Source organism: Plectropomus leopardus, chromosome 4 (genome assembly GCF_026936395.1).
Source record: "Plectropomus leopardus strain MGB_pleo_1.0 chromosome 4, ASM2693639v1, whole genome shotgun sequence".
NCBI classification, from domain to species: Eukaryota; Metazoa; Chordata; class Actinopteri; order Perciformes; family Serranidae; genus Plectropomus; species Plectropomus leopardus.
In genome coordinates, this window is record NC_142179.1 from 27,032,590 (window position 1) to 27,060,121 (window position 27,532).

Here is a 27,532-nt window from a genome sequence, read left to right on the forward strand (position 1 = left end):
ACCGAAGATTCATTTATTGCTTTGAAAATCTATGTTTATAGATTATTATGTGGTGCAGTGAATTTTTTTGATGTTAGTTAATGTTTCTGAACTGACTCAAAAGCCTTTCAGACGTGCAGATCTGCTCAGATAATATCTGGACTCAGATGATCTGGTTCCCCTTCTATACATGCCACATATTTGCCCGTATTAACCAATACCATTAAATCCACATGACAAACCATTTGCTCTTTAACTAAAGCATTTATATGTTTTCAAGTAGGAATTCATCACAACACAGAGGTGTACATCACACGTCAACACCAACTCCCTCTATTTCTTCTCCAGGCTGAAAATGCCACATCACTTGGTTGACATACGCATGACATGTTTGACCATGTTTCCAATGCCATCAAAGATGTAGTGATAGTGATACTCCGTGTCCCACATGAAGGACGGGGTGCTGACCACTTTGTTCTTCTCATCCACATAGGCTTCGTAGAAAAAGGGTTAAGGTCAAAGCAACATAAAAAAACATAAATGCATGACATAAAAAAATTACAAAAAATTAACATGAATATGTGTAGATCTAGTTCAACCTTTGAAACCTGGAGCAACATCACTTGTACTGCCTTTCACAAATATTTAAGCCTCTGAACCTTAAAGAAATCAAACCAATTTGCTCAGGTTTCAAAGGGTTAAACAGCTTATGAAAGGTATCTGAATGCAGCACAAGAAAACTGATGTCATTCCAGGTTTCAAAGGGTTAAACTTTTTCTTTCAAAAACATGGGGGGGAAAAGGAAATGAGCAATCTGGTAAGAAATGTCCGTCCAATAACAAGAAATTAATAGATTGAGAAAATTATTATTTTTTAAAGCTGTGGGAAAACCATATAATTATTATACTTACATATTTAAAATGATGTTACAGAATTATTATATTTTTTAAGTAAGACTTTCCAGGTCATTTACTTGTTTGTTTTCTTTTCTTTTTTGTTTTTGTTTCTGTTGTGTTCATTTTAAAATAATTTCCAGGTCATTTTCTTGTACTTTACTAATTTCTTCCAAATTCTGGGTCATTTCCTCTTTTGTTGCTCATCGCCTTCTTCCCATGTTTTTGACAGAAATCCAGCCAATTACTCAGGTTTCAAAGAGTTATCTAACACAGATAGCAAAAAAAGGCCTCTTAAAGGATATGTATGGCTCACGGACATTGTGGCGAGCACCCATGCTCTTCACAGCCTGCACCATGCTTGTGTGAGGCCAGTTACCCCAGCGAGTATTTTCGTCCCGCTCGTAGCCCATGGTCACCTCGATGCTGGGCAGCACGCGGCAGGCCAGCACCGGAGCCATGCTGGCCAGTCTGAAACGGGAGCAGGAAGTCATTTAAGGTTTTATTAAGCCAAGATTAAGAGACAAGACTGATCAGGGTGTGAGAATAATTGCCTTACCAGCGTCAGATGGGACACAAAGCCTGAAAAAGAAAGTGGCTCCCAGCATGAAGCACTGGGACAGCAGTGCAAGGCTCAATGTGTACAAACAATGAGTATGAGGCAAGATTACAGATCGTCAGATGTTTGTTTTCATCATTGGCCTCCAGATTAAACCATATTTATGGGTAGACACCATCAACCTATTTCACTTTTTGTACCTAACAGAAGTAGATTTGTACAGCCCAGATATGATGGATATCGCTCTCATTCTTCTGTTGTTTTTACTTGATAGCTGATGTCAGAAACAGACGGAAAACACGGGGAGAAATTGAGGGGAATACCGTGCAACAGAGGGGGGTGTGTGAGAACTTTGACCTTTGTAGACTGGTGACCTCACATGGCTCTTTCCAACTTGAACCTGAGCAGAGGTCTAATCAGTCAAAGTGAAAACACCTGTGTGGGAGTGCTGTGCCTTTAAAGAAATAGCAGTGCTGTTTTATGCATATATTAGTATTTACTAAACATATCATGCATACACCAGTACATTTCAGTCATAAAAACCCGTAGTCTGCAGTAGTTTGGATGTTGCATAAACGATGACATAAATGATGGGTTTCTTTCTTCTCAGTATTTTGCAGAAAGTAGGCCAGTGACTCATATATTTAAAGGATATTTAAAGGGACAGTTAACCCCAAAATCAAATATACATATTCGCTTTTACCTGTTGTAGGCCTACCACTTGTCAGTACAGATGTTTGGGTGTCACAAGCCCCGTGTCCATGAGTGCACGCTTCCTTCAATGCATGTAGAAAGTTAATGGTTCATGCATGAAACTGCCCACAAGCTCCATAGGTTATCGAGAGTAACTGCGTCATGGTTGCTTTAAAGACGCATTGCTGTTGACTCATTCACTCTGAGCACAACAAGCAGAGTGCCATCTAGTTTCTTTATATTCAGAAGAAGGCAGACATCTCTATGGCTGATATCTCTAGCACTTGACAACGCACACCAAAACAATCCTGATTGATAGATAACACTGCGGGTAAGAGGAAAAATACGTATTTTTGATTTTGGAGTGAACAATCCCTTTAAGCCAGCGTGTCCCCAAACTCTTCTCGATTTTCACTAGTCCTGCATGTTTTAGATCCCACCTTGCTCCAAAACAGCTGATTCAATTGATGAACTTGTTTATTCTTAACAGCTTTTTTCAGATCGATTTTATAAGCTACCAATGGTGAGGTCAGGTTGCACCCAACAGATTCACATTTTGTTTTTTATGCCAAATCAAAGAGGAGTGAAACACTGATGAAATCAGAGGAAACATGCGGTGAGGAGCTGCAGATGGAGGAGCAGCAGAAGTGTTAAGGGTTGCCACCAGGGGCTAAATTATTGCTTTCAGAAAGATAGCCTGCTTCTAAATTTATACACCCCTTGTTTTGCCGACAGATCAGTTCAACAAATTTCAAGACAGCAATTACAGCTCTGACAAAACAGAACAGTGGAGGGTGTGTTTATGTGTCTCCTCCTGACTTCAGGAGTAACATGCAAATCACAGTAATACTGAAAGTGATTCCTACATTGCACAGCAATGCGTCATAAATGGCCTTTGTTATCACTTGTAGGGTAAAAGAATAATTGTCATCGCTCTCAAGCATTTTTACACTCTAGTTTCATTTTTGGCTAAATTATCCTTAACCCTTTGAAACTTGTGCAAATTAAGTTGATTTCTTTCAAAAATGTAGGGAGAAGGCAAGAAGCAACTTAACAAGACATGGCCAGAAAATTAGCCAACAATGTAGTAAAAAAGTTTGTCTTTTTAAAAGGAGAAAAAAGAGTAAAAAGAGAAAGAAAATGACCTAAAAGGCGCTAAAAATCGTTTTTTAAAAATAGATTTTAGTATATTTTATAAAATTATTACAAGAGTTATATTTATTTAGACTTTTTTCCCACTTTTATTTTGATATTTTTTCTTGCAATTCTCCCCTCTATTTTAAAACAAATTTTAGGGAAATTTTCTTGTCACCTTTTACTAATTTCTTTTTGTTTAACAGTTTTTATTAAAGTTTTCAGAGAATAGCATGTTTGTATGCAGTATACAGTAACAATGTTTCTGTAAAAAATAGGATACACACATTATTTAAATGAGGATAACTATAAAAACAATGTTTTCCCACCCACTCAACCACCCAGTACCTTTTACTAATTTCTTGCAATTTGTGGGACATTTCTTGCCAAGTTGCTCACTGCTCCTTTTCGCCATGTTTTTCAAAGAAATCATATCAATTTGCAAAGGTTTTAAAGGTTTAAATAGCATGTGGAAGCCGCATGAACGCAGTAACAGAAAACTGATGTCTATCCACGTTTCAAAGGGTTAATGGCTCAAATTCTTTATAGGCATTAATGTCAATAGGAAAGCGTTACACTGGCATTATCCTTTAACGGCTGGGTCAAGTTCAGAACTCAACATACCTTTTAACCCCTGCTTCATCCTCTTCTTTCTCCTCCTCTGCCGCCAACTCCACCCTTTAATTCCTGTAATCCTGCATCTCCTGTCATCTCAGATCTGCCATTCTGTACATGGCCACCACGTGTCCCCTCACCTGACCCCTTCACCTGTCTGCACAGCTGCCCCTCATCCTCCCATCACTTTCCCTGTGCCAACCAAAGGATCTGCCATGCTCTAACTGATCACATACTGTATCTTGGGTTAGACTGTCGTTACCACACCTGCCCTTCCTCCTGTGTCTGCTGTGATTATAGACTCTATAGACAGAGCTTTATAAGATAGATCTTTATCTTTTTTATCTTCATATACAGTCTATGGCTGTGATCAATGAGAACCAACATGGAGACTTTCAGCAGATAGCCTCTTTAGTGGTGCATCAACTTGCACTTCATCTCTTTCCTAGCTTTACTTCATTTGTTAAACCCTTTGAAACCTGGGCAAACTTGATTTGTTTTTCAAAAATGTGGGAAGAAGGGAATGAGCAACAAAAGAAGAAATGACCCCCCAAAAAATGCAATAAAGAAATTAATAAAGAGTAAAAGAAAATGACCTGGAAAATTTGTGGGAAAAAAATTAAAAGAGTTAAAAAACAAACAAGAAAATTACTTGGAAAAATCATAATTTTATGACAATTTTATTGAATTATAAATGGAATTATAAATACAGTTTGTCCATAGCTTTTAAAAATAATAATTTTCTAACTACAAATTTCTTGTTGTTTTTTTTTCTTGCAACATCTATTGTTTCCCATTGCCTTTTCCCCATGTTTTTACTTGCACAAGAAAAGTGCCATTGCTCCAGGTTTCAAAGGGTTAATGTGATGTAGATTTTTATTACACAGAAATATGACATGACTATTGGTATAGTAATGTTTGTGGTGTTAATATGGATGTATGAAGAGAACTGGATACAGCATTGGAGGTTGAGACCTCGTTCATTGCGATGAAAGCTGGCCAGCGGCACACGAACCCTAAAATGTTCAGTTGCAGCCAATCAAATTACCCCCATAATCTGCACTGCTTCTGCATTATTGGGCCCACAGAGCGAGCGCACCAGAGACTTCCGCCTGCTGAGCCGGCTTTTGCCTGTGTAGCCCTCCATCAAAATCCTGGTCATCTACCCTTTCCAAATTGTGAACAGAAAGGATCAAATCCTGATAGGTAAAAGATCATTTGCTGGAGGTTTTGACGCTCAAAAAAATGTATCCACTGATTTACTGACGTCCCTTTCACAATATGCATTCATGTTAAAAAGACTTTTTAGGCATCACATGACGCACTCAAAGCCTGGTGCACATTCTGGGGGCCTGGGTAGAAGGGCAACAGCTTTGGTCCCTGTTTATGTACTTTCAGCCACTGCATTTTAACAAACATTCAGACAGGAAATACAAAAGGGCCAATTTGGAGTGTTTATGTTTTCAAGTTTGAAAAGGTCTATGCTGAAAGTTAATGCCGTTTAGATGACACCAGCAGGTCTAGTAAAGTCATGCAAAATAAGAATAAGTGGTGTCAGGAATAGAATATATTTTTTCAGCACTTCATAATTGCAACAATTTTTACCCTTTGAACCTGACTAACTTCTGACAGGAACACAAGATAAAAGCAATGAGCAACTTTACAAGAAATTACCCCCGAAAATGAGCAAGAAATTAATTGTCTCTGTCTTTCTCTCTTTTTTCAGGTCATGTTTCTTGTCATCTTTTACCAATTCCTTGCAGTTTGTTGAACATTTCTTTCCAAGTTGCTCATTGCCCTTTCCCCATTGTTTCCAAAGTAATCAAGCCAATTTGCTATGGTTTTAAAGGTTTAAATCAAAGGCGTCTGAATGCTGCACAAGAAAAATGATGTCGATTGAGGTTGCAGACAGGTCAAACAAAATGCGTCAATTGAAAAAAAAAAATTTTGTTTGTTTATTGACATCTAAACAGCTCAGCATTCATTGTCCGACCTTTATTTCTTCAGCTGATCCAATATCCCAATTCAATTACAGGGATCGTTTAAATCTCATGTGTTTATCTAGTTTAATGTAATCTAATGTAATCTGATTGAAAGTGCAGTAAGAGTAAAGGTGACAGCCTGCAATTTTGCCTCATGTTTGGATACAAAAATAATTTCGTCTAAAAAAGCACACAAATGTTGGACATGTTGGACTAATGTAGAGTTTGACTGTATTGCTCCTTCAGCGCTGATAGATTGAATGTGACCAAATGATACATACCCAATAGGCTTGCGTGTGCGGTGAAAGTCTTTGAGCACTCTTTCCACATCATTGTGCAGCTTGCAGTCTTTGCCATCCTTCACAAAAGAGGATCTAAAGAGTTAAAAAGTTTTATATGCTAATATTAGTTCTCCATCTTCATCAAGCCAGTGTGTATTGCATTTTACTCTATTTCACACTACAGTCTCACAGTGATTGCTTCATATTTCATTATTCCTCACAGATTCTTGATGATGCCGTGGCCTCCAGGAAAGATGACACCATCAAAGCTGTTGACGTCCAGCTTGGACAGGTCTTGCATTTGCATATTTCCCTGACCATGACTGAAGCGAGCTGCCTCCATCATCATGTTCCTATGTGACGGCCAAAAATAATCATAAATACTACTTTATGGAATTAGTAAGTCAGGTGTACAAACCTACAGGTAAGCTACTGGACTCTATGACCCTGATCCATGTCAAAGTGTATCAGTGTTGCCTAACAAGCGTACCGGTTCTCTCCAGAGCCGGGCTGCTTCCTCATGTGGTCCATCACATGCATCTGCTGCTGATTGGGAGCAAACATCTGGAAGCGAGCACCGTTGCGGCTCAGGTGGTACATGGTGCTGAAGACAGAGGTGTGAATTACCATCTCTGCTTGGTGGTTTGTTCATGCAATAATTCGAAATTCTGATACTCACTAGACTCCCTCATGGACATCAGTCCCATCCCACCAGCCACATCCTGAGAAAACCTGCATTACATTATGATTCACAAATCTCAATAACACTCACACAAATAGTTTGTCTGCTTTCTCCTACTGGTCCCATATCACTTACCACTGCAATATTGGTATTCCCCCAGTTGCCGTAGTCACCATGGTGAACAAAGCAGGCAGGCTGGCGAGAGAGAGCAGCCAGTGTTTGTTTTGACAGCAGGGTCCTGGTTGCCAGCATGATTTCACTTCAATCTCACTGTTTCAGGAAATAAATGTAACCGAGCAATTTGCCTCAGAGCTTGTGAAGACTTTGAAACGTAGTAATAGTGATCTTGCTGTGTCTGTGTATTTATACAAACGGAGCGTGGCCAAGTGACGTGGCCACGTAAGCTCTATGTTCTGAGAAGAGACATTGCTTCTTTGCCTTGAATGGCCTATTCCCCTCCTGAACACCCTTCCCTAATAATACCTTGTTTATTCATCTGATTAACTTAAGTGATTTGGCTACGGAGTGACACTCGAGCTTTGGAGAGGAACCTAAACATGTAGTACATTAACCCGTGAAATATCTTGACCCATTTACAAGGTAACTTTTATTATGGCATCTATTTGAAGAAAACCGCAGAAAAAATTCAAAAAATGTTTTAATATAATTGTATGTGCAAGTGCAGTTGAGTGAGAACTTCTACAAAAGTCTGCATCCATGTGCTTTTTTGTGAAAACTCTTAGTAATTTTTTTAAGGTCGCACTGGATGCTATGCCTTTATACAGTGCAAGGCATACTGCCTGCCCTTTAAAGGCTATTAGGTTATAAGGCTCTTACTCGCTGTAATGCCATGTTGCGTCTACAATGTCTAGACGGTAAACCCTGAAATATCCTGGTCAGACGGAAATGTCAAAGTCAATATACTGTTAAATCAAAACTCCTACCTATAGGCTGCATCTTGGTGGAGTTGTCATGAGCGTGAAACCCAGGATTCAGTGTACAGATGACGAGCATGAGGCGAAAATATGGCATTAATTTTTACTATGACCACTTTTTATGTAGAAACAATCAATATTTACATATTGGTGATGAAAGTATATGACGACAATCTGAAGAACAAAATGCAGAAATGGGATAAAACAGAACAATATACAACCAACTAGAGTCACCACATCAATCACAATTTTAAGCCTCAGCTGGCACCTTATGTGACGTGTTGTCATATGATTTATGCCTGAAGGTTTAAAATTTGCACACGAAAGAACTCATGCATAAAAAAACACATACTGAAACTGTGACATACGGTGATCACAAAGTACAAATAAGTTGTTTTTTCTTTTAAATCAAATACAAGAAACATGACGCGACCAACTTCTGTGGTGACGTTCCTGTCACTAAATGTCTCTTATTGTGAAACACGTTTCTCAATTTCTCTGTGGCTGCTAGCCCAACACAAGACACGTGCCATCACCCTTTTTCAAAACACCACAAAGACAGATCTAACAATTTTTTCGACAATTTCCTCGTGTTCTTTCAAGTAACAATGTGATTGAATGAGACTAAACCAGTGATTGGTGTTTAAAGAGCAAATGAAAGAAAATAAGAACAGCACAGACAACTAAATAATAAATAATAAGGTTGGTTTGATACTTTGTATGAAAGAAATGTCTAAAATAATCTTCTCAGTGTTTGCATTTGTGATGTATCAGGAAAATAAAATCATACACACAGCAAGCATATCAAAAATTAAATCAAAGTGACGCTTAACAAAGCTCCATCCGCGATCCAAACCAGAGCAATACAACTGCTGACATTCTGCCGACAGCCCAGCCTCAACAACTGGCACTGATCCGGCTGTGGCTGTTTCATGTTACTTGTGATGAGCAACGTTGAGCACTCCTTGCAGTTTTCTTTACATGTAAGAACCAAATCCTAAAAGCCATTTACATGCAAATCACTAACAACTTCAGTGGTGAAAGTAAGAATCATCTCCTAAATTTCTGCCACCACTAAAGAAAGCTTTCATGCACCCAAGCACTGTCAGTCAAGGAGTTTGTGCACTAACTGCGCACGCTGTGTTCGTTACGGAGAGTATTTGCGAAGATATCCATTTGATAAAGAGTGGGGGTTTTGCTCATCAAGCCAATAGCCGTGCTGAGAGAGAAGCGAGTGTTAACAAGGCCAGTCTGGCGGCATTAGGGCGTGTAGGCAGGGGGCGGCTGAAACTGATTGGCAATGTCATAATCAGCAGGAAAAGTTTCACTGCTATCCTCCATCTCCGAGAGCAGCTCTAAAGCCTGCTCCTCCTCCTCGGTGGGGTAGTGGCGCAGCAGGTTCGCAGCTGTGGCGAGGATAGAGGCGCCGCCTGCCCCTGCCACCAGGTAGAAGCTGATGGCAAAAGTGACGTATATGAGGGAGCCGTGGTACTTTTTGTGTTGCTGCTGTAGGGACAAGATGAGCTCCGAGGCCCAGTAGCAGAAGCCTATGACGGTGGCACACTGCAGTACTGAGGAGAGACAAACAAAACAGTTAATTAGCCAAAATTTTAGAATGTTATTTTCAATTACGATTTCGGCTTTCAATGATTATGAAAACAAGATGATCGAGATATAAACTATTATCAGGCCATATTCCATTTCACAATGACACTCTTGCCAACTTGGTGACTATCTTGCTAAATTTAGTAACATTTCAGACCCTCTTAATGACTTTATTCCTTAAAAACAATTGGCAAATTCTGCGACTTATATTCAAATGTTATTGTAATTCATTCCCATACATGCTGCTCATAATTTTCAGAGTCCATGGATTTCCGGCAAAAAGTGCTGTCTACTCTCTTTCTCAAATTGTGCACTTTTTAATATTTATATTTTATTCGTCTCGTTTTACATTTACTTATTTTACGTTTTTAAGTTGAAATACATTTAAAGTTCAAGACACCCTGTTAAAAAAAAAAGTTTTTTTTCTGTTAAGTTCAATGAATGTAATATGTCTACAAAGTCAGTTACTAATCATGTTAAAAAATCCTCATCACAATAGTGACCAACATAACCGTGATTATGATTTTTGCTTTCATCAAGCAGCCCTACCAAAAATGACTCGATAGGCACTCAAATATGACATCTTTATAATACCTGTGAGAATGTGTGCAAATGCATATCTGCGTGTGATCTTCAGTGCAGGGTGCTTGGGTCCAAACACATCCAAGAGGAAAGCCGTCAGACTGCACAGGATGCCCAGGAAACAGAAGGCAGCGATCACCCTCAGCAGCAGGATGGTCTGCGGGTTCACGCAGTAATCTGCAGGACACACGGACATCACAAAGCATTACAGGTGAGCTAGCTGATTAATCTCTGCTGCAGGTGTTAATGTGTTAGTGCTGGTCCTCACCGTCCAGAAGCTTGGGGTCAATGTAACCCAGGACATCTGCCACCCCCAGCTCCTGTCTCGGACAGGTGCCTCCATGCACCCGGAGCCAAGCCGGCTCCGCCAGAGCCGTGCACAGCGCGGTGATGGACAGAGCTCCGGGCAGAGCCGACACCAGGCTCCGCTCCGGCTGCTTGGGCAGGGAGGTGCCTCCTCTCCTCCTCCGGCCTCCAGGGACAGTAGAACCCGGCGGGGCATACATGGTCATCCAAACCCCCTATGGACTGGTGTCGAGTTGGTTTCCCGTCAGTATTGGTGACTAAACGGTCCGTCAGTAAGGTCAGCCAACTGACTGTCCGGAACAAAAAACTGCTGTTAGCCGGCGCAGCTAACGTTACCTGGCCGACGAGCGGGTGACAGTGGTCCTGGTACGTTGTTCACTGTGGCGTCTAATGTTTCCAAACGACTTTTAAACACAAAACTTGCTGCTAGATATAAACAGGATGAGTATTTGACTGACGGGCAGACAAAAGCCAGATGGCCTTGGGGCCTGTTAGCTCTGTTGTTAGCCTGTGAAGCTCGATCACAACTAACGCAAAATGTCGCCAACTGTCATAAAAAATAAACTTAACAGACTTAAATCAGATTAACGATAACCTATTAACTGATTTAGCAAACTACTCTGATAAAAAATAACCTTAAATTCGATACAGAAACCAAAGACAAAACAAAACAAAAGGCAGCTTACGCTGACTTCCTGTAAAATATTAACTTCCTTGTTCACACTATTCTTCTTCGTGGGTCCAATTGGCTGCAGTGTAAACGCCAGTGGCGATCGGTGCTCCCACATACTGGTGACACAGCTCAACAACAGCTGTAAATATTCTAGTTGCCAATATTAACCCTTGATTTGTGCTGCATTATGTGATAGCATTATACAGCTTTGTAAGGAAGATAAAGGTTGAGAGAACAAGTGATTTTTTATGGCATAGCACCACCATGTGGACATCTACAAAGCACTTTATATGAATGTATGAATTTTTTTTTTCATTATTGCATCATGCAAACAAATATCCCCAGCCCCCATGGGCTTACAAGTACTTAAACCGTAAGAAATGTTCCAAGAATAGCAAGAAATTAGTAGATTTGGAAAAATATTTTTAAAGAAGCTAGGGAATTTTTTCCAGAAATTTCTTAATATCCAAGTCAATTTTTTATTTTTTTTTTTTACAGAATAATTATATTTAAAAGCGTTTCCTCAGGTCTCTTCATTGTATTTATTTATTTATTTATTTTTTTTTATAATTGCTATAGTTATTAATTAGCACAGCATAGTTATATTTTAAAGCATCTTTTTCAGGTCTCGAAGGGTTACATTCCAGCAGAATACAGGAATTTAAGTTTATAAAAATTAGTATTTATTGGCGGATAACACCCGTTGCTCTATGTGTGTTCATACTCTTAACTCTCATACTAATCATGCTCTTAACATAAAAAAAAAACAAAAAACAAAAAAAAAATAATGAACCGATCAAGCGGGGGCAACAGTGTAGTTTATTATTTTATTTTTTCTCAGAGAAACACACTTCGACACCATAGATTGTATATAAATATAAATACAAATAATATAATACATATAAATACTTTATATACGGCCTATGTTCGAAACGGATGGAGGCAGTAAAGTTGACTACAACTCCCAAGAAGAAGAAAAGGACCAGAGTGCATTGCGCAAAGCGATAAGCAAAGATGGCGGTATTTCCGGCATGTTAGTGTTTGTGAGCTGCTGTACTTTGTTCTTTAGTGCCAAAAACATTCCCTTTTTTATATATATATAAAAAAACAAGTTTCTGTCGCTGGGTACAGTAGCTGTGGTTGTCTCTGCGGGCTGTCACAGTGTGTCGTGGTGTTAACTCATTTGTCTCGCGGCAGTCAGCTGTCAGCAGTAACGGACAGGAGGTAGGACTGACGGAAACTCAAATATTTGGACCAACTCAGACATTATGGACGGACTGTCTCTGGTCCAGAGAATGAGCGCACACCCGGACTCCCGGTGCTGGTTCGTCAGCTGGAGCCCGACCGGGACGTTGCTGGCCTCGTGCGGGGGCGACAAGGCCATCCGGATATGGGGACGAGAGGGTGAGCCAAGTTATCCCCAACATGAGCTGAATGACAGCTGTATCCAGACACCTTTCACCAGCCTTTTAATGGCATCTAAAATTGCTTTGATTTCTTTCAAAAAAGATGGAGAAAAAAAAAATGCAACGAGCCGCTTAGTGTGTTTCACAAACTGCAAGATGTTAGTAAATTTTAGAAAATTATTTTTCTGCAGTCAGCATGCCAATGGCACACTTTGAAATCCATGTTAGTGAGCACTTTGCCACAAGTTGTGTGACCAAAATTTGACATATATATATTAATTGAGTGCATGAAAAAAAGTATTTTTCTTTTACTTAAACCTATGAATAATGATAAAAAAGCAAAGATTCTGTGTTAAAATCTTTGTTCAGTGTGTATGTATTGAACATTAGACAGATGTATGTTTTTAGAGAAAATAATCAGATAGAAATTTCCGTTTTGTCTAATCCACTTTATTAAATACTTGACACACCAAAGCACTTCATTACATCAATGCAAAAATGGTGTAAATCCACACTGCCATCGGGCGGTCTTGCTCAGTGATTTTTGGCTGGCTCAGTGTGACTTCTCTGTTGCAGGTGACTCTTGGGTGTGTAAGAGTACGCTTCAGGATGGACACCAGCGCACTGTGAGGAAAGTGGCATGGTCTCCCTGTGGGAATTATCTGGCCTCTGCCAGCTTCGATGCAACCACATGCATCTGGAAAAAGAAGAATGATGATTTTGAAGTGAGATGACATATTTAATCCTAACTTTTAATATGCTGAACCTTTTCTATATTTTACCCAGACTTTCCATTTCTCTACCAGAGTTTAACTGTGTTGGAAGGACATGAAAATGAGGTCAAATGTGTGGCATGGGCACCTTCGGGGAATCTGCTGGCAACATGTAGCCGAGACAAGAGTGTGTGGGTGTGGGAAGGTTTGTGTCGCCTCCCCAGATGCACTGCATGAAACAATTCATAACAGGAAATCAGCAAACCTGCCGATCTGTGCCTCTGTGTCTGTCTGTGGTGATGATCTTTCCGTTTGTGTTACACAGTGGATGAAGAAGATGAGTATGAATGTGTTACTGTGGTGAACTCTCACACACAAGACGTCAAGCATATTGTGTGGCACCCGACGCAGGAGGTAAGTTGCCCTCTGCCCCGTGCACCCGAAAGATTTCTAAATGTTTTTTCGATCATTATCTTACTGTCTGTTTCCCATGTGGTTCTACAGCTCCTGGCCTCAGCCAGCTATGACAACAACATTTGTATTTACAAGGAAGAGGATGACGACTGGGAGTGCAGAGACACGTTGAAAGGACACACATCCACCGTCTGGAGTTTGTCTTTCGATGGAACTGGACAGAGGCTGGCCTCCTGCAGTGACGACCGCACTGTGAAGATTTGGAAGGAGACGCCAAATGAAGGTGGACAAGGTGAGCTGTTAGTGGTAGACGGCATTAGTCTTGTTAATCAAGTCATTCATGAAAAAAGGTCACATTAAAGCTTTAAATGTTATAATCAAGAACTATATTTAGGTCCGACACTGTCCCGTAATGAAGAAGACACATAAATAACTTTGGTTTTTGGACAAATCAAAGTACAATGTATGTTTTGGATTGAATATTATCTGTGATAAATACCAATAATCTCACTAATCTATCAACTGTAATATAATAGCAGTGTAAAACAGACCTCAGCAAATCTGAACTAAGCATGTAAACATAAGTGGTAACACTATGATATGATTTTAGGGATTCATATCACATTTAATGTAACGTTAACATCATTGTGATTAAAAATATATAGTGACCTATTTATTTAATGCGATCTGTGGTTTTGAAGAAGCTTCTTATAGAGCCATTGTGGATAAACTGACCAGAAAACACCACACACACATTGAGTAGTTCAGTGAGAGCAACAACCAGACGAATAAGGTAGACAATATTATGTCTCAGATTTTCTGCACTACTGAAGGCTCCTGACGGGAAAAAAAAAGCTTTGCAATGCATAGAGCTATAGCCTACTGTAAATACACAGCGTCATTATGAGGCATTTATGTAACATTACAGCTTAACAAGTGTATTTCTAATGTTTTCGGCTCATATACACTGATTATAGATTGACGCTCCTTAAATAACCTGTGAAAGATGCTTTTCAGCCGATTTCATGCTGAAACTCAGAACATAACCTGCTCCCGACCAGGTTAAGTTTACGACATAAGTTACCATGGTGATCTAGACAGGTTTAGGTTCTAGACCATGACTTTAGACTCAACAAACCTCGCTTAGACACTAATCTCGCTTTGTAGTTCTCCCCCTGGGCTCTTAGGTTAACCCAAACCCAGGGCTAAGAGAAAGTCGTGTGAAAGCCATAATAGTTCTGTAAGACTCACTTACTTTAACTGATGAACATGGCACATTTTTGTCCATTTTGACATTTCTCTCAATATATCCCACCGGTGTCAAATTATGCACATTTGTTGTCAGCTTTCACATACACAGATGTCTACAGAGTACATGTTTTGATCAGCGGTACACATTTTTTGTCAACCTTTGGTAATTTTAGACAACAAATCCTAAGTTGTTTGGATTGTTAGTAATTAAATCAACAGAGTTTATACAGACCTAAATGTAATGCATATTTTTGTCAAAGTACATACAACGTGGCTGACTGGACTGTTGGTGGTGAATGATTTTTACCCCCCACCCCCCTCGCTCTGCTTGTGAAACAGGAGACTTGTCGTGGAAGTGTGTTTGCACTCTGTCTGGCTACCATGGACGAACAGTGTATGATGTTGCCTGGTGAGACCAATCTCATTTTCATTTATTTCACAAGCACAATGCACCCTCATTCCTGTTCATAGCCTCAGTTTGATTTAATCACTCAAAATAAGACAATTTTTGCTATTTTGGACAACATGGAATACTATACTACTAATACTAGACTTTTTTTATGTTATTTTGGATGACATATTGTACTATATTGTTTTTATACTTTTTTGGATGACATACTATACTATGACTTTTTTATGCTATTTTGGATGACAAAGTATACTATGACTTTTTCATGCTGTATTGGACGACATAGTTTCATAAGACTTCTTTATGCTACTTTCAATGACAAACCATTGTATAACTTTTTAATGCTATTTAGAATGACATTCTATAGTATGACTTTTTTATGCAATTTTTTACAAAATATTATAGTATGACTTTCTGTGCTATTTTGGCTGACGTACTATAGTATGACTTTTTATGCTGTTTTTGACGACATACTATACTAAGACTTTTTTAATGCTTTGTCACACTACGTAGTATAGTATTACTTTTTGATGCTATTTTTAATGACATAGTATAATATGACTTTTTGATGCTAATTTGCATGATATACTATGCTGTGACTTTTTGATGCTGTGACTTTTTTAAGCTATATATATATATATATATCGACATATACTTTGACCATTTTATGGCATTTCGTACGTCATACAATTGAATTACTTTTTTAGGCTTTTTTTTGATCGACATACTATAGTATGACTTTTCACGTTATTATGGACGACATAATATAGCAATGGTTCTCAAACTATTTTCTGTTAATGTACCCCCTTTGAAATATTTTTTTCAGCCAAGTACCCCCTGACCAGTGCAAAACATTTTTGGTTGAAAAAAAAAAAAAGAGGTACAGCACAGCGGTGTCTGATTTTATACAACACTGTAACTGAAAACCTCTCCCAAATTTGGGGGTTGCAACTCATGGACATAAATCCCATTTAAACACGACATTTTCGACATGATATACTATAACGTGTCTCTACAAGTTATGTCGTTTTCAGCAATTTTCTGACAGGTCAAAATTTGACATTTTTTGACATACTATACTATGTCATTTTAAGACATTTTTTCGACATACTATACTATACTATGAGGTGTCTTTACAAGCTGTGCTATGTCGTTTACAGCCATTTTTTCAACATTCAATATTATGACATTTTTTCCCTTTTTTTTCAACATGGTATACTATTAAGTGTCTTTACAAGCTAAAAAATGTTATTTCCAGCCATTTTTTTGACATGTCAAAATTTGCAGTTTTTGACATACTGATCTATGTCGTTTTCAGCCATTTTTTCGACATGCTACGTTTAGACGTTTTTGGCCTTTTTTCCAATATGCTATACTATGACGTGTCTCTACAAGCTATAATATGCGATTTTCAGCCATTTTTTCAACATTTCAAAATTTGCTGTTTTTCAACATGCTATACTATGTTGTTTTCAGCAATTTTTTCTGCATGCTGTATTTTGTAGTTTGGGGCCATTTTTTTCAACATGGTATTCTATGAAGTGTCTCTACAAGCTATAATATTTAATTTTTGGCCATTTTTCGACATTTCAAAATATGCAGTTTTTCGACATACTATACTATGTCCTTTTAAGCTATTTTTCAACATGCTATATTATGACGTTTTTGGCCTTCTTTTTGACATGCTATGCTATGAGGTGTCTCTACAAGCTATAATATGTCATTTTCAGCCACTTTTTTGAGATTTCAAAATTTGACATTTTTCAACATACTATAGTATGTGGTTTTCAGCCTTTTTTTCCCCAACATGCTATGTTATGATGTTGTTGGCCTTTTTTTTTTTAAAGATGGTATACTATAAAATGTCTCTACAAGCTATAAAATGTGTTTTTCAGCCATTTTTTGGAAATGTCAATATTTGAGATTTTTCGCCATACTATATCAACTTGTTTTCAGCAATTTTTTCCAACATGCTACATTATGACGTTTTTGGCCTTTTTTTCAACATGCCATACTATGAGGTGTCTCTAAAAGCTATAATATGTGGTTTTCAGCCATTTTTTGGCGTGTCAAAATTTGTGTTTTTCGACACACTATACTATGTCATATTTGGTAATTTTTGGAAGTTTTTGGCCAATATTTCATCATGCTATACTATGGTGTGTCTCTACATGCTATTCTATGTTGTTTTCAGCCCTTTTTGTGAAATGTAATATTTGGACATTTTTCAAAACAAGGGCTGAAAAGAACATGGAATAACATGTTAAAACACGTCATCATATAGCCTGTTAAAAAAAAGCCAATAACCCTCAAAAACATCATATTAAAGCATGGTGAATAAAAAGAACGAAAATGACATAGTATAGTATGTCAAAAAATGTCAAAATATGACATGTCAATGAAATGGCTGAAAACAACATACAATAGCATGTCAAGACACGTCATGATGTAGCATGTTGAAGAAATGGCCAAAAATGACCAGAAACATTATAATTTAGCATGTTGAAAAAATGGCCAAAGGCACCATAGTATAGTATGTAGAAAAGTGTCATGAAAATGGATGAAAACGACATAGCTTGTATCGACATGTCAAAGTATACAAAGTGGAATAAAGGCCAACAGAGGCCAAAAACATCATCATTTAGCATGTTGAAAAAATGGCCAAAAACGCCATAGTATGGTATGTCGAAAAATGTCACATTTTGACATCTCAAAAAAGTGGCTGAAATTGACATATTGTAGCTTGTAGAAACGTGTTATATCATACAAAGTTGCAAAAAGGGTAAAAAACAAAATCATTTGACTTGAAAATATGACCAAAAATGCAAAACTGTAGTGTCCCAAAAACTCCTCAAAACTGCTGGAAACAGCTAAAAATAGCCTGCCAAGACACGCCGTGGCAAAGTTGCAAAAATGGACAAAAACACCATAATTTGGCATGTTGAAAAAATGACCAACAATCCATGACTATAGTAAGGCGAAAATGTCAAAATTTGACATGTCCCAAAAACTGCTCAAAACAGCTAGAAACACCTTAAAATAGCCTACTAAGACACGCCACCGCTAAGAACGTTGCATAAACAGCCAACAGCACCAAAATTTGGCATGTCAAAAAAATGACCAACAATCCATGACTATAGTAAGGCGAAAATGTCAGAATTTGACTTGTTCCAAAAACAGGTCAAAACAGCTGGAAACAACTTAGAATAGCTTGCCAAGACATGCTATCACATAGAAAGTTACAAAAATAGCCAAAAACACCATAAATTGGCATGTCGAAAGATTTGCCAAAAATCCAAGACTATAGTAAGGCAAAAATGTCAAAATTTGACAAGTTCCAAAAACTGCTCAAAACAGCTGGAAACAACTTAGAATAGCCTGTCAAGACAAGCCATAGCATAGAAAGTTGTAAAAATATCCCAGAACATCATAATTTGGCATGTCGAAAAAATGACCAAAAATCCAAGACTATAGTAAGGCGAAAATGTAAAAATTTGACGTGTCCCAAAAACAGCTCAAAACCACTGGAAACAGCTTATTATAGCTTGCCAAGACATGGTATCGCATGGAAAGTTACAAAAATAGCCAAAAACACCATAATTTGGCATGTCCAAAAAATGACCAAAAATCCAAGATTATAATAAGGCAAAAATTTCAAATTTTGGCATATCCCTAAAACTGCTCAAAACAGCTCGAAACAGCTTAAAATAGCCTACTAAGATACGCCACCGCAAAGAAAGTTGCATAAATAGCCAAAAACACCAAAATTTGGCATGTCGAAAAATTTGCTAAAAATCCAAGACTATAGTAAGGCGAAAATATCGATATTTGACATGTCCCAAAAACTGCTCAAAACAGCTAGAAACAGCTGAGAATAGCCTGTTAAACTGAGCCATAGCATAGAAAGTTGTAAAACTATTCCAAAACATCATAATTTGGCATGTCGGAAAAAATGACCAAAAATCCAAGACTATAGTAAGGCAAAAATTTCAAAATTTGACATATCCCTAAAACTGCTCAAAACAGCTCGAAACAGCTTAAAATAGCCTACTAAGATATGCCACCGCAAAGAAAGTTGCATAAATAGCCAAAAACACCAAAATTTGGCATGTCGAAAAATTTGCCAAAAATCCAAGACTGTAGTAAGGCGAAAATGTCAATATTTGACATGTCCCAAAAACTGATCACAACACCTACAAACAGCTTAGAATAGCCTGTTAAACTGAGCCATAGCATACAAAGCTGTAAAAATTGCCCAAAACACCATAATTTGGCATGTCAAAAAAATGACCAAAAATTCAAGACTATAGTAAGGCGAAAATGTCAAAATTTGACATGTCCCAAAAACAGCTCAAAACCACTGGAAACAGCTTATTATAGCTTGTCAAGACATGGTATCGCATGGAAAGTTACAAAAATAGCCAAAACACCATAATTTGGCATGTTAACAAAATTACCAAAAATCCAAGACTATAGTAAGGCAAAAATTTCAAAATTTGACATATCCCTAAAACTGCTCAAAACAGCTGGAAGCAGCTTAAAACAGCCTACTAAGACATGCCACCGTTAAGAAAGTTGCATAAACAGCCAAAAACACCAAAATTTGGCATGTCGAAAAATTTGCTAAAAATCCAAGACTATAGTAAGGCGAAAATATCGATATTTGACATGTCCCAAAAACTGCTCAAAACAGCTAGAAACAGCTGAGAATAGCCTGTTAAACTGAGCCATAGCATAGAAAGTTGTAAAACTATTCCAAAACATCATAATTTGGCATGTCGGAAAAAATGACCAAAAATCCAAGACTATAGTAAGGGAAAAATGTCAAAATTTGACGTGTTCCAAAAACAGGCCAAACTAGCTGGAAACAGCTCATTATAGATTGCCAAGACATGCTATCGCATAGAAAGTTACAACAATAGCCAAAAACACCATAATTTGGTATGCTGAAAATTTTTTCCAAAACTCCAAGACTATAGTAAGGCGAAAATGTCAAAATTTGACGTGTCCCAAAAACAGCTCAAAACCACTGGAAACAGCTTATTATAGCTTGCCAAGACATGCCACAGCATAGGAAGTTACAAAAATAGCCAAAAACACCATAATTTGGCATGTTGGAAAATTTGCCAAAAATCCAAGACTATAGTAAGGCAAAAGTGTCAAAATTTGACATGTTCCAAAAACAGGTCAAAACAGCTAAAAACAGCTTAGAATAGCCTGCTCAACTGAGCCATAGCATAGAAAGTTGTAAAACTATTCCAAAACATCATAATTTGGCATGTCAAAAAAATGACCAAAAATCCAAGACTATAGTAAGGCGAAAATGTCAAAATTTGACATATCCCTAAAACTGCTCAAAACAGCTAGAAGCAGCTTAAAACAGCCTACTAAGACATGCCACCGTTAAGAAAGTTGCATAAACAGCCAAAAACACCAAAATTTGGCATGTCGAAAAATTTGCTAAAAATTGACATGTCCCAAAAACTGCTCAAAACAGCTAGAAACAGCTGAGAATAGCCTGTTAAACTGAGCCATAGCATAGAAAGTTGTAAAACTATTCCAAAACATCATAATTTGGCATGTCGGAAAAAATGACCAAAAATCCAAGACTATAGTAAGGCAAAAATGTCAAAATTTGACGTGTCCCAAAAACAGCTCAAAACCACTGGAAACAGCTTATTATTGCTTGCCAAGACATGGTATCGCATGGAAAGTTACAAAAATAGCCAAAAACACCATAATTTGGCATGTCCAAAAAATGACCAAAAATCCAAGACTATAGTAAGGCAAAAATTTCAAAATTTGACATATCCCTAAAACTGCTCAAAACAGCTTGAAACAGCTTAAAATAGCCTACTAAGACATGCCACCGTTAAGAAAGTTGCATAAACAGCCAAAAACACCAAAATTTGGCATGTCGAAAAATTTGCTAAAAATTGACATGTCCCAAAAACTGCTCAAAACAGCTAGAAACAGCTGAGAATAGCCTGTTAAACTGAGCCATAGCATAGAAAGTTGTAAAACTATTCCAAAACATCATAATTTGGCATGTCGAAAAAATGACCAAAAATCCAAGACTATAGTAAGGCGAAAATGTCAAAATTTGACATGTCCCAAAAACTGCTCACAACACCTACAAACAGCTGAGAATAGCCTGTTAAACTGAGCCATAGCATAGAAAGTTGTAAAACTATTCCAAAACATCATAATTTGGCATGTCGGAAAAAATGACCAAAAATCCAAGACTATAGTAAGGGAAAAATGTCAAAATTTGACGTGTTCCAAAAACAGGCCAAACTAGCTGGAAACAGCTCATTATAGATTGCCAAGACATGCTATCGCATAGAAAGTTACAACAATAGCCAAAAACACCATAATTTGGTATGCTGAAAATTTTTTCCAAAAATCCAAGACTATAGTAAGGCGAAAATGTCAAAATTTGACGTGTTCCAAAAACAGCTCAAAACCACTGGAAACAGCTTAGAAAAGCCTACTAAGACACGCCACCGCAAAGAAAGTTGCATAAATAGCCAAAAACACAATAATCTGGCATGTCAAAAAAAATGACCAAAAATCCAAGACTATAGTAAGGCAAAAATGTCAAAATTTGACATGTCCCAAAAACTGCTCACAACACCTACAAACAGCTGAGAATAGCCTGTTAAACTGAGCCATAGCATAGAAAGTTGTAAAACTATTCCAAAACATCATAATTTGGCATGTCGGAAAAAATGACCAAAAATCCAAGACTATAGTAAGGGAAAAATGTCAAAATTTGACGTGTTCCAAAAACAGGCCAAACTAGCTGGAAACAGCTCATTATAGATTGCCAAGACATGCTATCGCATAGAAAGTTACAACAATAGCCAAAAACACCATAATTTGGTATGCTGAAAATTTTTTCCAAAAATCCAAGACTATAGTAAGGCGAAAATGTCAAAATTTGACGTGTTCCAAAAACAGCTCAAAACCACTGGAAACAGCTTAGAAAAGCCTACTAAGACACGCCACCGCAAAGAAAGTTGCATAAATAGCCAAAAACACAATAATCTGGCATGTCAAAAAAAATGACCAAAAATCCAAGACTATAGTAAGGCAAAAATGTCAAAATTTGACATGTCCCAAAAACTGCTCAAAACAGCTCGAAACAGCTTAAAATAGCCTACTAAGATACGCCACCGCAAAGAAAGTTGCATAAATAGCCAAAAACACCAAAATTTGGCATGTCGAAAAATTGGCCAAAAATCCAAGACTATAGTAAGGCGAAAATGTCAATATTTGACATGTCCCAAAAACTGCTCAAAACAGCTAGAAACAGCTTAGAATAGCATGTTAAACTGAGCCATAGCATAGAAAGTTGTAAAAATATCCCAAAACACCATCATTTGGCATGTCGAAAAAAATGACCAAAAATCCAAGACTATAGTAAGGCAAAAATGTCAAAATTTGACGTGTTCCAAAAACAGGCCAAACTAGCTGGAAACAGCTCATTATAGCTTGCCAAGACATGCTATCGCATAGAAAGTTACAACAATAGCCAAAAACACCATAATTTGGTATGCTGAAAATTTTTTCCAAAAATCCAAGACTATAGTAAGGCGAAAATGTCAAAATTTGACGTGTCCCAAAAACAGCTCAAAACCACTGGAAACAGCTTATTATTGCTTGCCAAGACATGCTATCGCATAGAAAGTTACAACAATAGCCAAAAACACCATAATTTGGTATGCTGAAAATTTTTTCCAAAAATCCAAGACTATAGTAAGGCGAAAATGTCAAAATTTGACATGTCCCAAAAACTGCTCAAAACAGCTAGAAACAGCTTAGAATAGCCTGTTAAAATGAGCCATAGCATAGAAAGTTGTAAAAAAATAGCCCAAAACACCATAATTTGGCATGTCGAAAAAAATGACCAAAAATCCAAGACTAAGGCGACAACGTCAAAATTTGACATGTCCCAAAAACAGCTCAAAACCACTGGAAACAGCTTAGAAAAGCCTACTAAGATACGTCACCCCAAAGAAAGTTGCATAAATAGCCAAAAACACCATAATTTGGCATGTTGGAAAAATTGGCCAAAAATCCAAGACTATAGTAAGGCGAAAATGTCAATATTTGACATGTCCCAAAAACTGCTCAAAACCACTGGAAACAGCTTATTATAGCTTGCCAAGACATGTCACAGCATAGAAAGTTACAAAAATAGCCCAAAACACCATAATTTGGCATGTCCAAAAAATGACCAAAAATCCAAGACAATAGTAAGGCGAAAATGTCAAAATTTGACATGTCCCAAAAGTGCTCAAAACAGCTAGAAACAGCTTAAAATAGCCTGTTAAGATGAGCCACAGCTTAGAAAGTTGCAAAAATGGGCAAAAACACCATAATTTAGCATGTCGAAACAATGACCAAAAATCCAAGACTATAGTAAGGCAAAAATGTCAGAATTTGACATGTCCCATAAACTGCTCAAAACAGCCAGAATCAGCTAAGAATACACTGCTAAGTCACGCCATAGAATAGAAAGTTGCAAAAATGGACAAAAACACCATAATTTTGCATGTCAAAAAAAATGACCAAAAATCCAAGACAATAGTAAGGCAAAAATGTCAAAATTTGACATGTCCCAAAAACTGCTCAAAACAGCTAGAAACAGCTTAGAATATGTCTTTTTCTGAAATGGTATACTCTGAAGTGTCTGTATACTGTCAGTATTTCGTCGGTTATGGTTTTGCCTTCATTGTCACTTGTCTCTCCGTGTGTTCAGCAGCATTGGTAATATGCTTTAACCACGACTCCATTGTTTGAGAAACAGTGAACTATGGTATCACTTTTTGACATTATTTTTGGACGAAATACCTTGTTATGAGTTTTTGAAGCTATTTTGGACAACATGCTATTGTATGAGTTTTTGATGCAAAATCAAATTGAAAACAGTTATTCTTACCCTTTTCCAGGTGTCGGCTGACTGGTGCATTGGCAACTGCCTGTGGTGATGATGCAGTGCGAGTGTTTAAGGAGGATGAGACAGCCGATCCAGACCAGCCGCTGTTCTCCTTGGCTGCTCAGGCGACCAAAGCCCATAGCCAGGATGTCAACTGTGTTGCCTGGAACCCAAAGGAGGCAGGACTGTTGGCTGCCTGCAGTGATGACGGAGAGATCACCATATGGAGGTTTCAGGAGGAAGACTGAAGGCTGATCAACGCCACTGACCTCTCACTGAACATAAACCGTTACTGCATTGTGCACTGGGAACTGTGTGGTCCTTAACACATATAATATTTTTGATTTGTCTTTTACAGCGTTTCTGATAGTTCTACAGATTCAGCTCTATATTACAGTGCATAAACATGTCAAATTTCATGTCTGTTTCTAAACTGATCAGAATGCTTCAGCGCATCTAGTGCTTTGAGTCTAAATATTTCTGCTTAACGGCTTAATTAAGAAGTTTGTGGTTTATGTAAATAAATATTCAAAACAATCGTGTCATCTCTTTATTGAAAAAACATTTCAGACAGCACATCAAGCTAAAAACATTTAGGCCAGTCTTGTAGATAGATTACATAACAAAACCATCTCAATCAACAGTTACCTAATTCAGCAACAATGACTTAAAGACATTCATGAACATCTTGAGAGTGTTATTTTTTTTTAAAAAAAGACAAATGCATTGAATGAAATGACTTATTTTCACAAGGGTAGAGATGATAATGACATGCTTACAAACAGGCCATTGATCAGGCTCAATATCAACAGTCCAAAAACAAAAAACCTCACTGATCCATCTCAATAAAAGAAAAGAAAAATTCCAGAAAGCAATAATGAAGTCATGGATTAGTCTGAATCACTGTCTCCTTCGCTGTCAGCCTCCTTCACATCAGCGCTGAACTTGTACTCCTGATCACAGCCCATATATGCGTCACTCATGAAGTACAGGGTGTAGTTGTGAACGCCCATCGCTGGTGCGACAAAGTCGAGTTTGACCTACAGGGGAGGGACATGACAGATGCACTAAATGAAGCCTCTGTTGGAAAGTTGCAACAATCGACAAAAACACCATAATTTGGCATGCCAAAAAAAAGAAATCCAAGACCATAGTAAGGCAAAAATTTCAAAACTTGACATGTCCCAAAAGACATGCTAAGACACCCCATTGCAAAGAAAGTTGCAAAAATGGACAAAAACACCATAATTTGGCATGTCAAAAAAATGACCAAAAATCCAAGACTATAGTAAGGCGACAATGTCAAAATTTGACATGTCCCAAAAACTGCTCAAAACAGCTAGAAACAGCTTAGAATAGCCTGTTAAAATGAGCCATAGCATAGAAAGTTGTAAAAATAGCAAAAAACACAATAATCTGGCATGTGGAAAAAATGACCAAAAATCCAAGACTATAGTAAGGCAAAAATGTCAAAATTTGACGTGTTCCAAAAACAGGCCAAACTAGATGGAAACAGCTCATTATAGCTTGCCAAGACATGCTATCGCATAGAAAGTTACAACAATAGCCAAAAACACCATAATTTGGTATGCTGAAAATTTTTTCCAAAAATCCAAGATTATAGTAAGGCGAAAAATGTCAAAATTTGACGTGTTCCGAAAACAGCTCAAAACCACTGGAAACAGCTTAGAAAAGCCTACTAAGACACGCCACCACAAAGAAAGTTGCATAAATAGCCAAAAACACAATAACCTGGCATGTCAAAAAAAATGACCAAAAATCCAAGACTATAGTAAGGCAAAAATGTCAAAATTTGACATGTCCCAAAAATTGCTCAAAACAGCTAGAAACAGCTTAGAATAGCCTGTTAAAATGAGCCATAGCATAGAAAGTTGTAAAAATAGCAAAAAACACAATAATCTGGCATGTGGAAAAAATGACCAAAAATCCAAGACTATAGTAAGGTGAAAATGTCAAAATTTGACATGTCCCAAAAACTGCTCAAAACAGCTAGAAACAGCTTAGAATAGCTTGCCAAGACATGCCATAGCATAGAAAGTTACAAAAATATCCCAAAACACCATCATTTGGCATGTCGAAAAAAATGACCAAAAATCCAAGACTATAGTAAGGGAAAAATGTCAAAATTTGACGTGTTCCAAAAACAGGCCAAACTAGATGGAAACAGCTCATTATAGATTGCCAAGACATGCTATCGCATAGAAAGTTACAACAATAGCCAAAAACACCATAATTTGGTATGCTGAAAATTTTTTCCAAAAATCCAAGATTATAGTAAGGCGAAAATGTCAAAATTTGACGTGTTCCAAAAACAGCTCAAAACCACTGGAAACAGCTTAGAAAAGCCTACTAAGACACGCCACCGCAAAGAAAGTTGCATAAATAGCCGAAAACACAATAATCTGGCATGTAAAAAAAAATGACCAAAAATCCAAGACTATAGTAAGGCGAAAATGTCAAAATTTGACGTGTCCCAAAAACAGCTCAAAACCACTGGAAACAGCTTATTATTGCTTGCCAAGACATGCCACAGCATAGAAAGTTACAAAAATAGCCAAAAACACCATAATTTGGCATGTTGAAAAATTTGCCAAAAATCCAAGACTATAGTAAGGCAAAAATGTCAAAATTTGACATGTTCCAAAAACAGGTCAAAACAGCTAAAAACAGCTTAGAATAGCCTGTTAAACTGAGCCATAGCTTAGAAAGTTGCAAAAAATGTGTAAAAACACAATAATCTGGCATGTTGAAAAAATGACCAAAAATCCAAGACTATAGTAAAGCGAAAATGTCAAAATTTGACATGTCCCAAAAACTGCTCAAAACAGCTAGAAACAGCTTAGAATAGTTTGCCAAGACATGCCATAGCATAGAAAGTTACAAAAATAGCCAAAAACACCATAATTTGGCATGTCGAAAAAAATGACCAAAAATCCAAGACTATAGTAAGGCAAAAATGTCAAAATTTGACATGTCCCAAAAACTGCTCAAAACAGCTAGAAACAGCTTAGAATAGCCTGTTAAAATGAGCCATAGCATAGAAAGTTGTAAAAATATCCCAAAACACCATAATTTTGCATGTCGAAAAGAAATGACCAAAAATCCAAGACTATAGTAAGGCGAAAATGTCAAAATTTGACATGTCCCAAAAACAGCTCAAAACGACTGGAAACACCTTATTATTGCTTGCCAAGACATGTCACAGCATAGAAAGTTACAAAAATAGCCAAAAACACCATAATTTGGCATGTTGAAAAATTTGCCAAAAATCCAAGACTATAGTAAGGCAAAAATGTCAAAATCTGACATGTTCCAAAAACAGGTCAAAACAGCTAGAAACAGCTTAGAATAGCCTGTTAAACTGAGCCATAGCATACAAAGTTGCATAAATAGCCCAAAACACCATAATTTGGCATGTCAAAAAAATGACCAAAAATCCAAGATTAAGGCAACAA

At 37.5% G+C, this 27,532-nt stretch overlaps 3 protein-coding genes across 3 annotated transcripts; 1 reads left to right on the forward strand and 2 right to left on the reverse strand.

The window, feature by feature from the left end:
* Positions 1 to 223: 223 nt before the first annotated feature.
* Positions 224 to 7,144, reverse strand: gatd3l (glutamine amidotransferase class 1 domain containing 3, like). Its single transcript, XM_042488959.2, has 7 exons — positions 6,954 to 7,144; positions 6,816 to 6,868; positions 6,627 to 6,740; positions 6,358 to 6,489; positions 6,137 to 6,229; positions 1,178 to 1,343; positions 224 to 477 (listed from the first exon to the last, which is right to left on the reverse strand). Exons 1-7 carry the CDS (start codon positions 7,068 to 7,070, stop codon positions 343 to 345), a joined length of 810 nt encoding a protein of 269 aa, XP_042344893.1. The 5' UTR covers positions 7,071 to 7,144; the 3' UTR covers positions 224 to 342.
* Positions 7,145 to 7,842: 698 nt separating this feature from the next.
* Positions 7,843 to 11,088, reverse strand: tmem127 (transmembrane protein 127). Its single transcript, XM_042487938.2, has 3 exons — positions 10,209 to 11,088; positions 9,953 to 10,117; positions 7,843 to 9,324 (listed from the first exon to the last, which is right to left on the reverse strand). Exons 1-3 carry the CDS (start codon positions 10,450 to 10,452, stop codon positions 9,014 to 9,016), a joined length of 720 nt encoding a protein of 239 aa, XP_042343872.1. The 5' UTR covers positions 10,453 to 11,088; the 3' UTR covers positions 7,843 to 9,013.
* A 789-nt stretch (positions 11,089 to 11,877) lies between these two features.
* Positions 11,878 to 24,594, forward strand: ciao1 (cytosolic iron-sulfur assembly component 1). Its single transcript, XM_088076975.1, has 7 exons — positions 11,878 to 12,323; positions 12,902 to 13,050; positions 13,132 to 13,243; positions 13,364 to 13,452; positions 13,543 to 13,744; positions 15,043 to 15,112; positions 24,070 to 24,594. Exons 1-7 carry the CDS (start codon positions 12,188 to 12,190, stop codon positions 24,302 to 24,304), a joined length of 993 nt encoding a protein of 330 aa, XP_087933101.1. The 5' UTR covers positions 11,878 to 12,187; the 3' UTR covers positions 24,305 to 24,594.
* Positions 24,595 to 27,532: the final 2,938 nt, after the last annotated feature.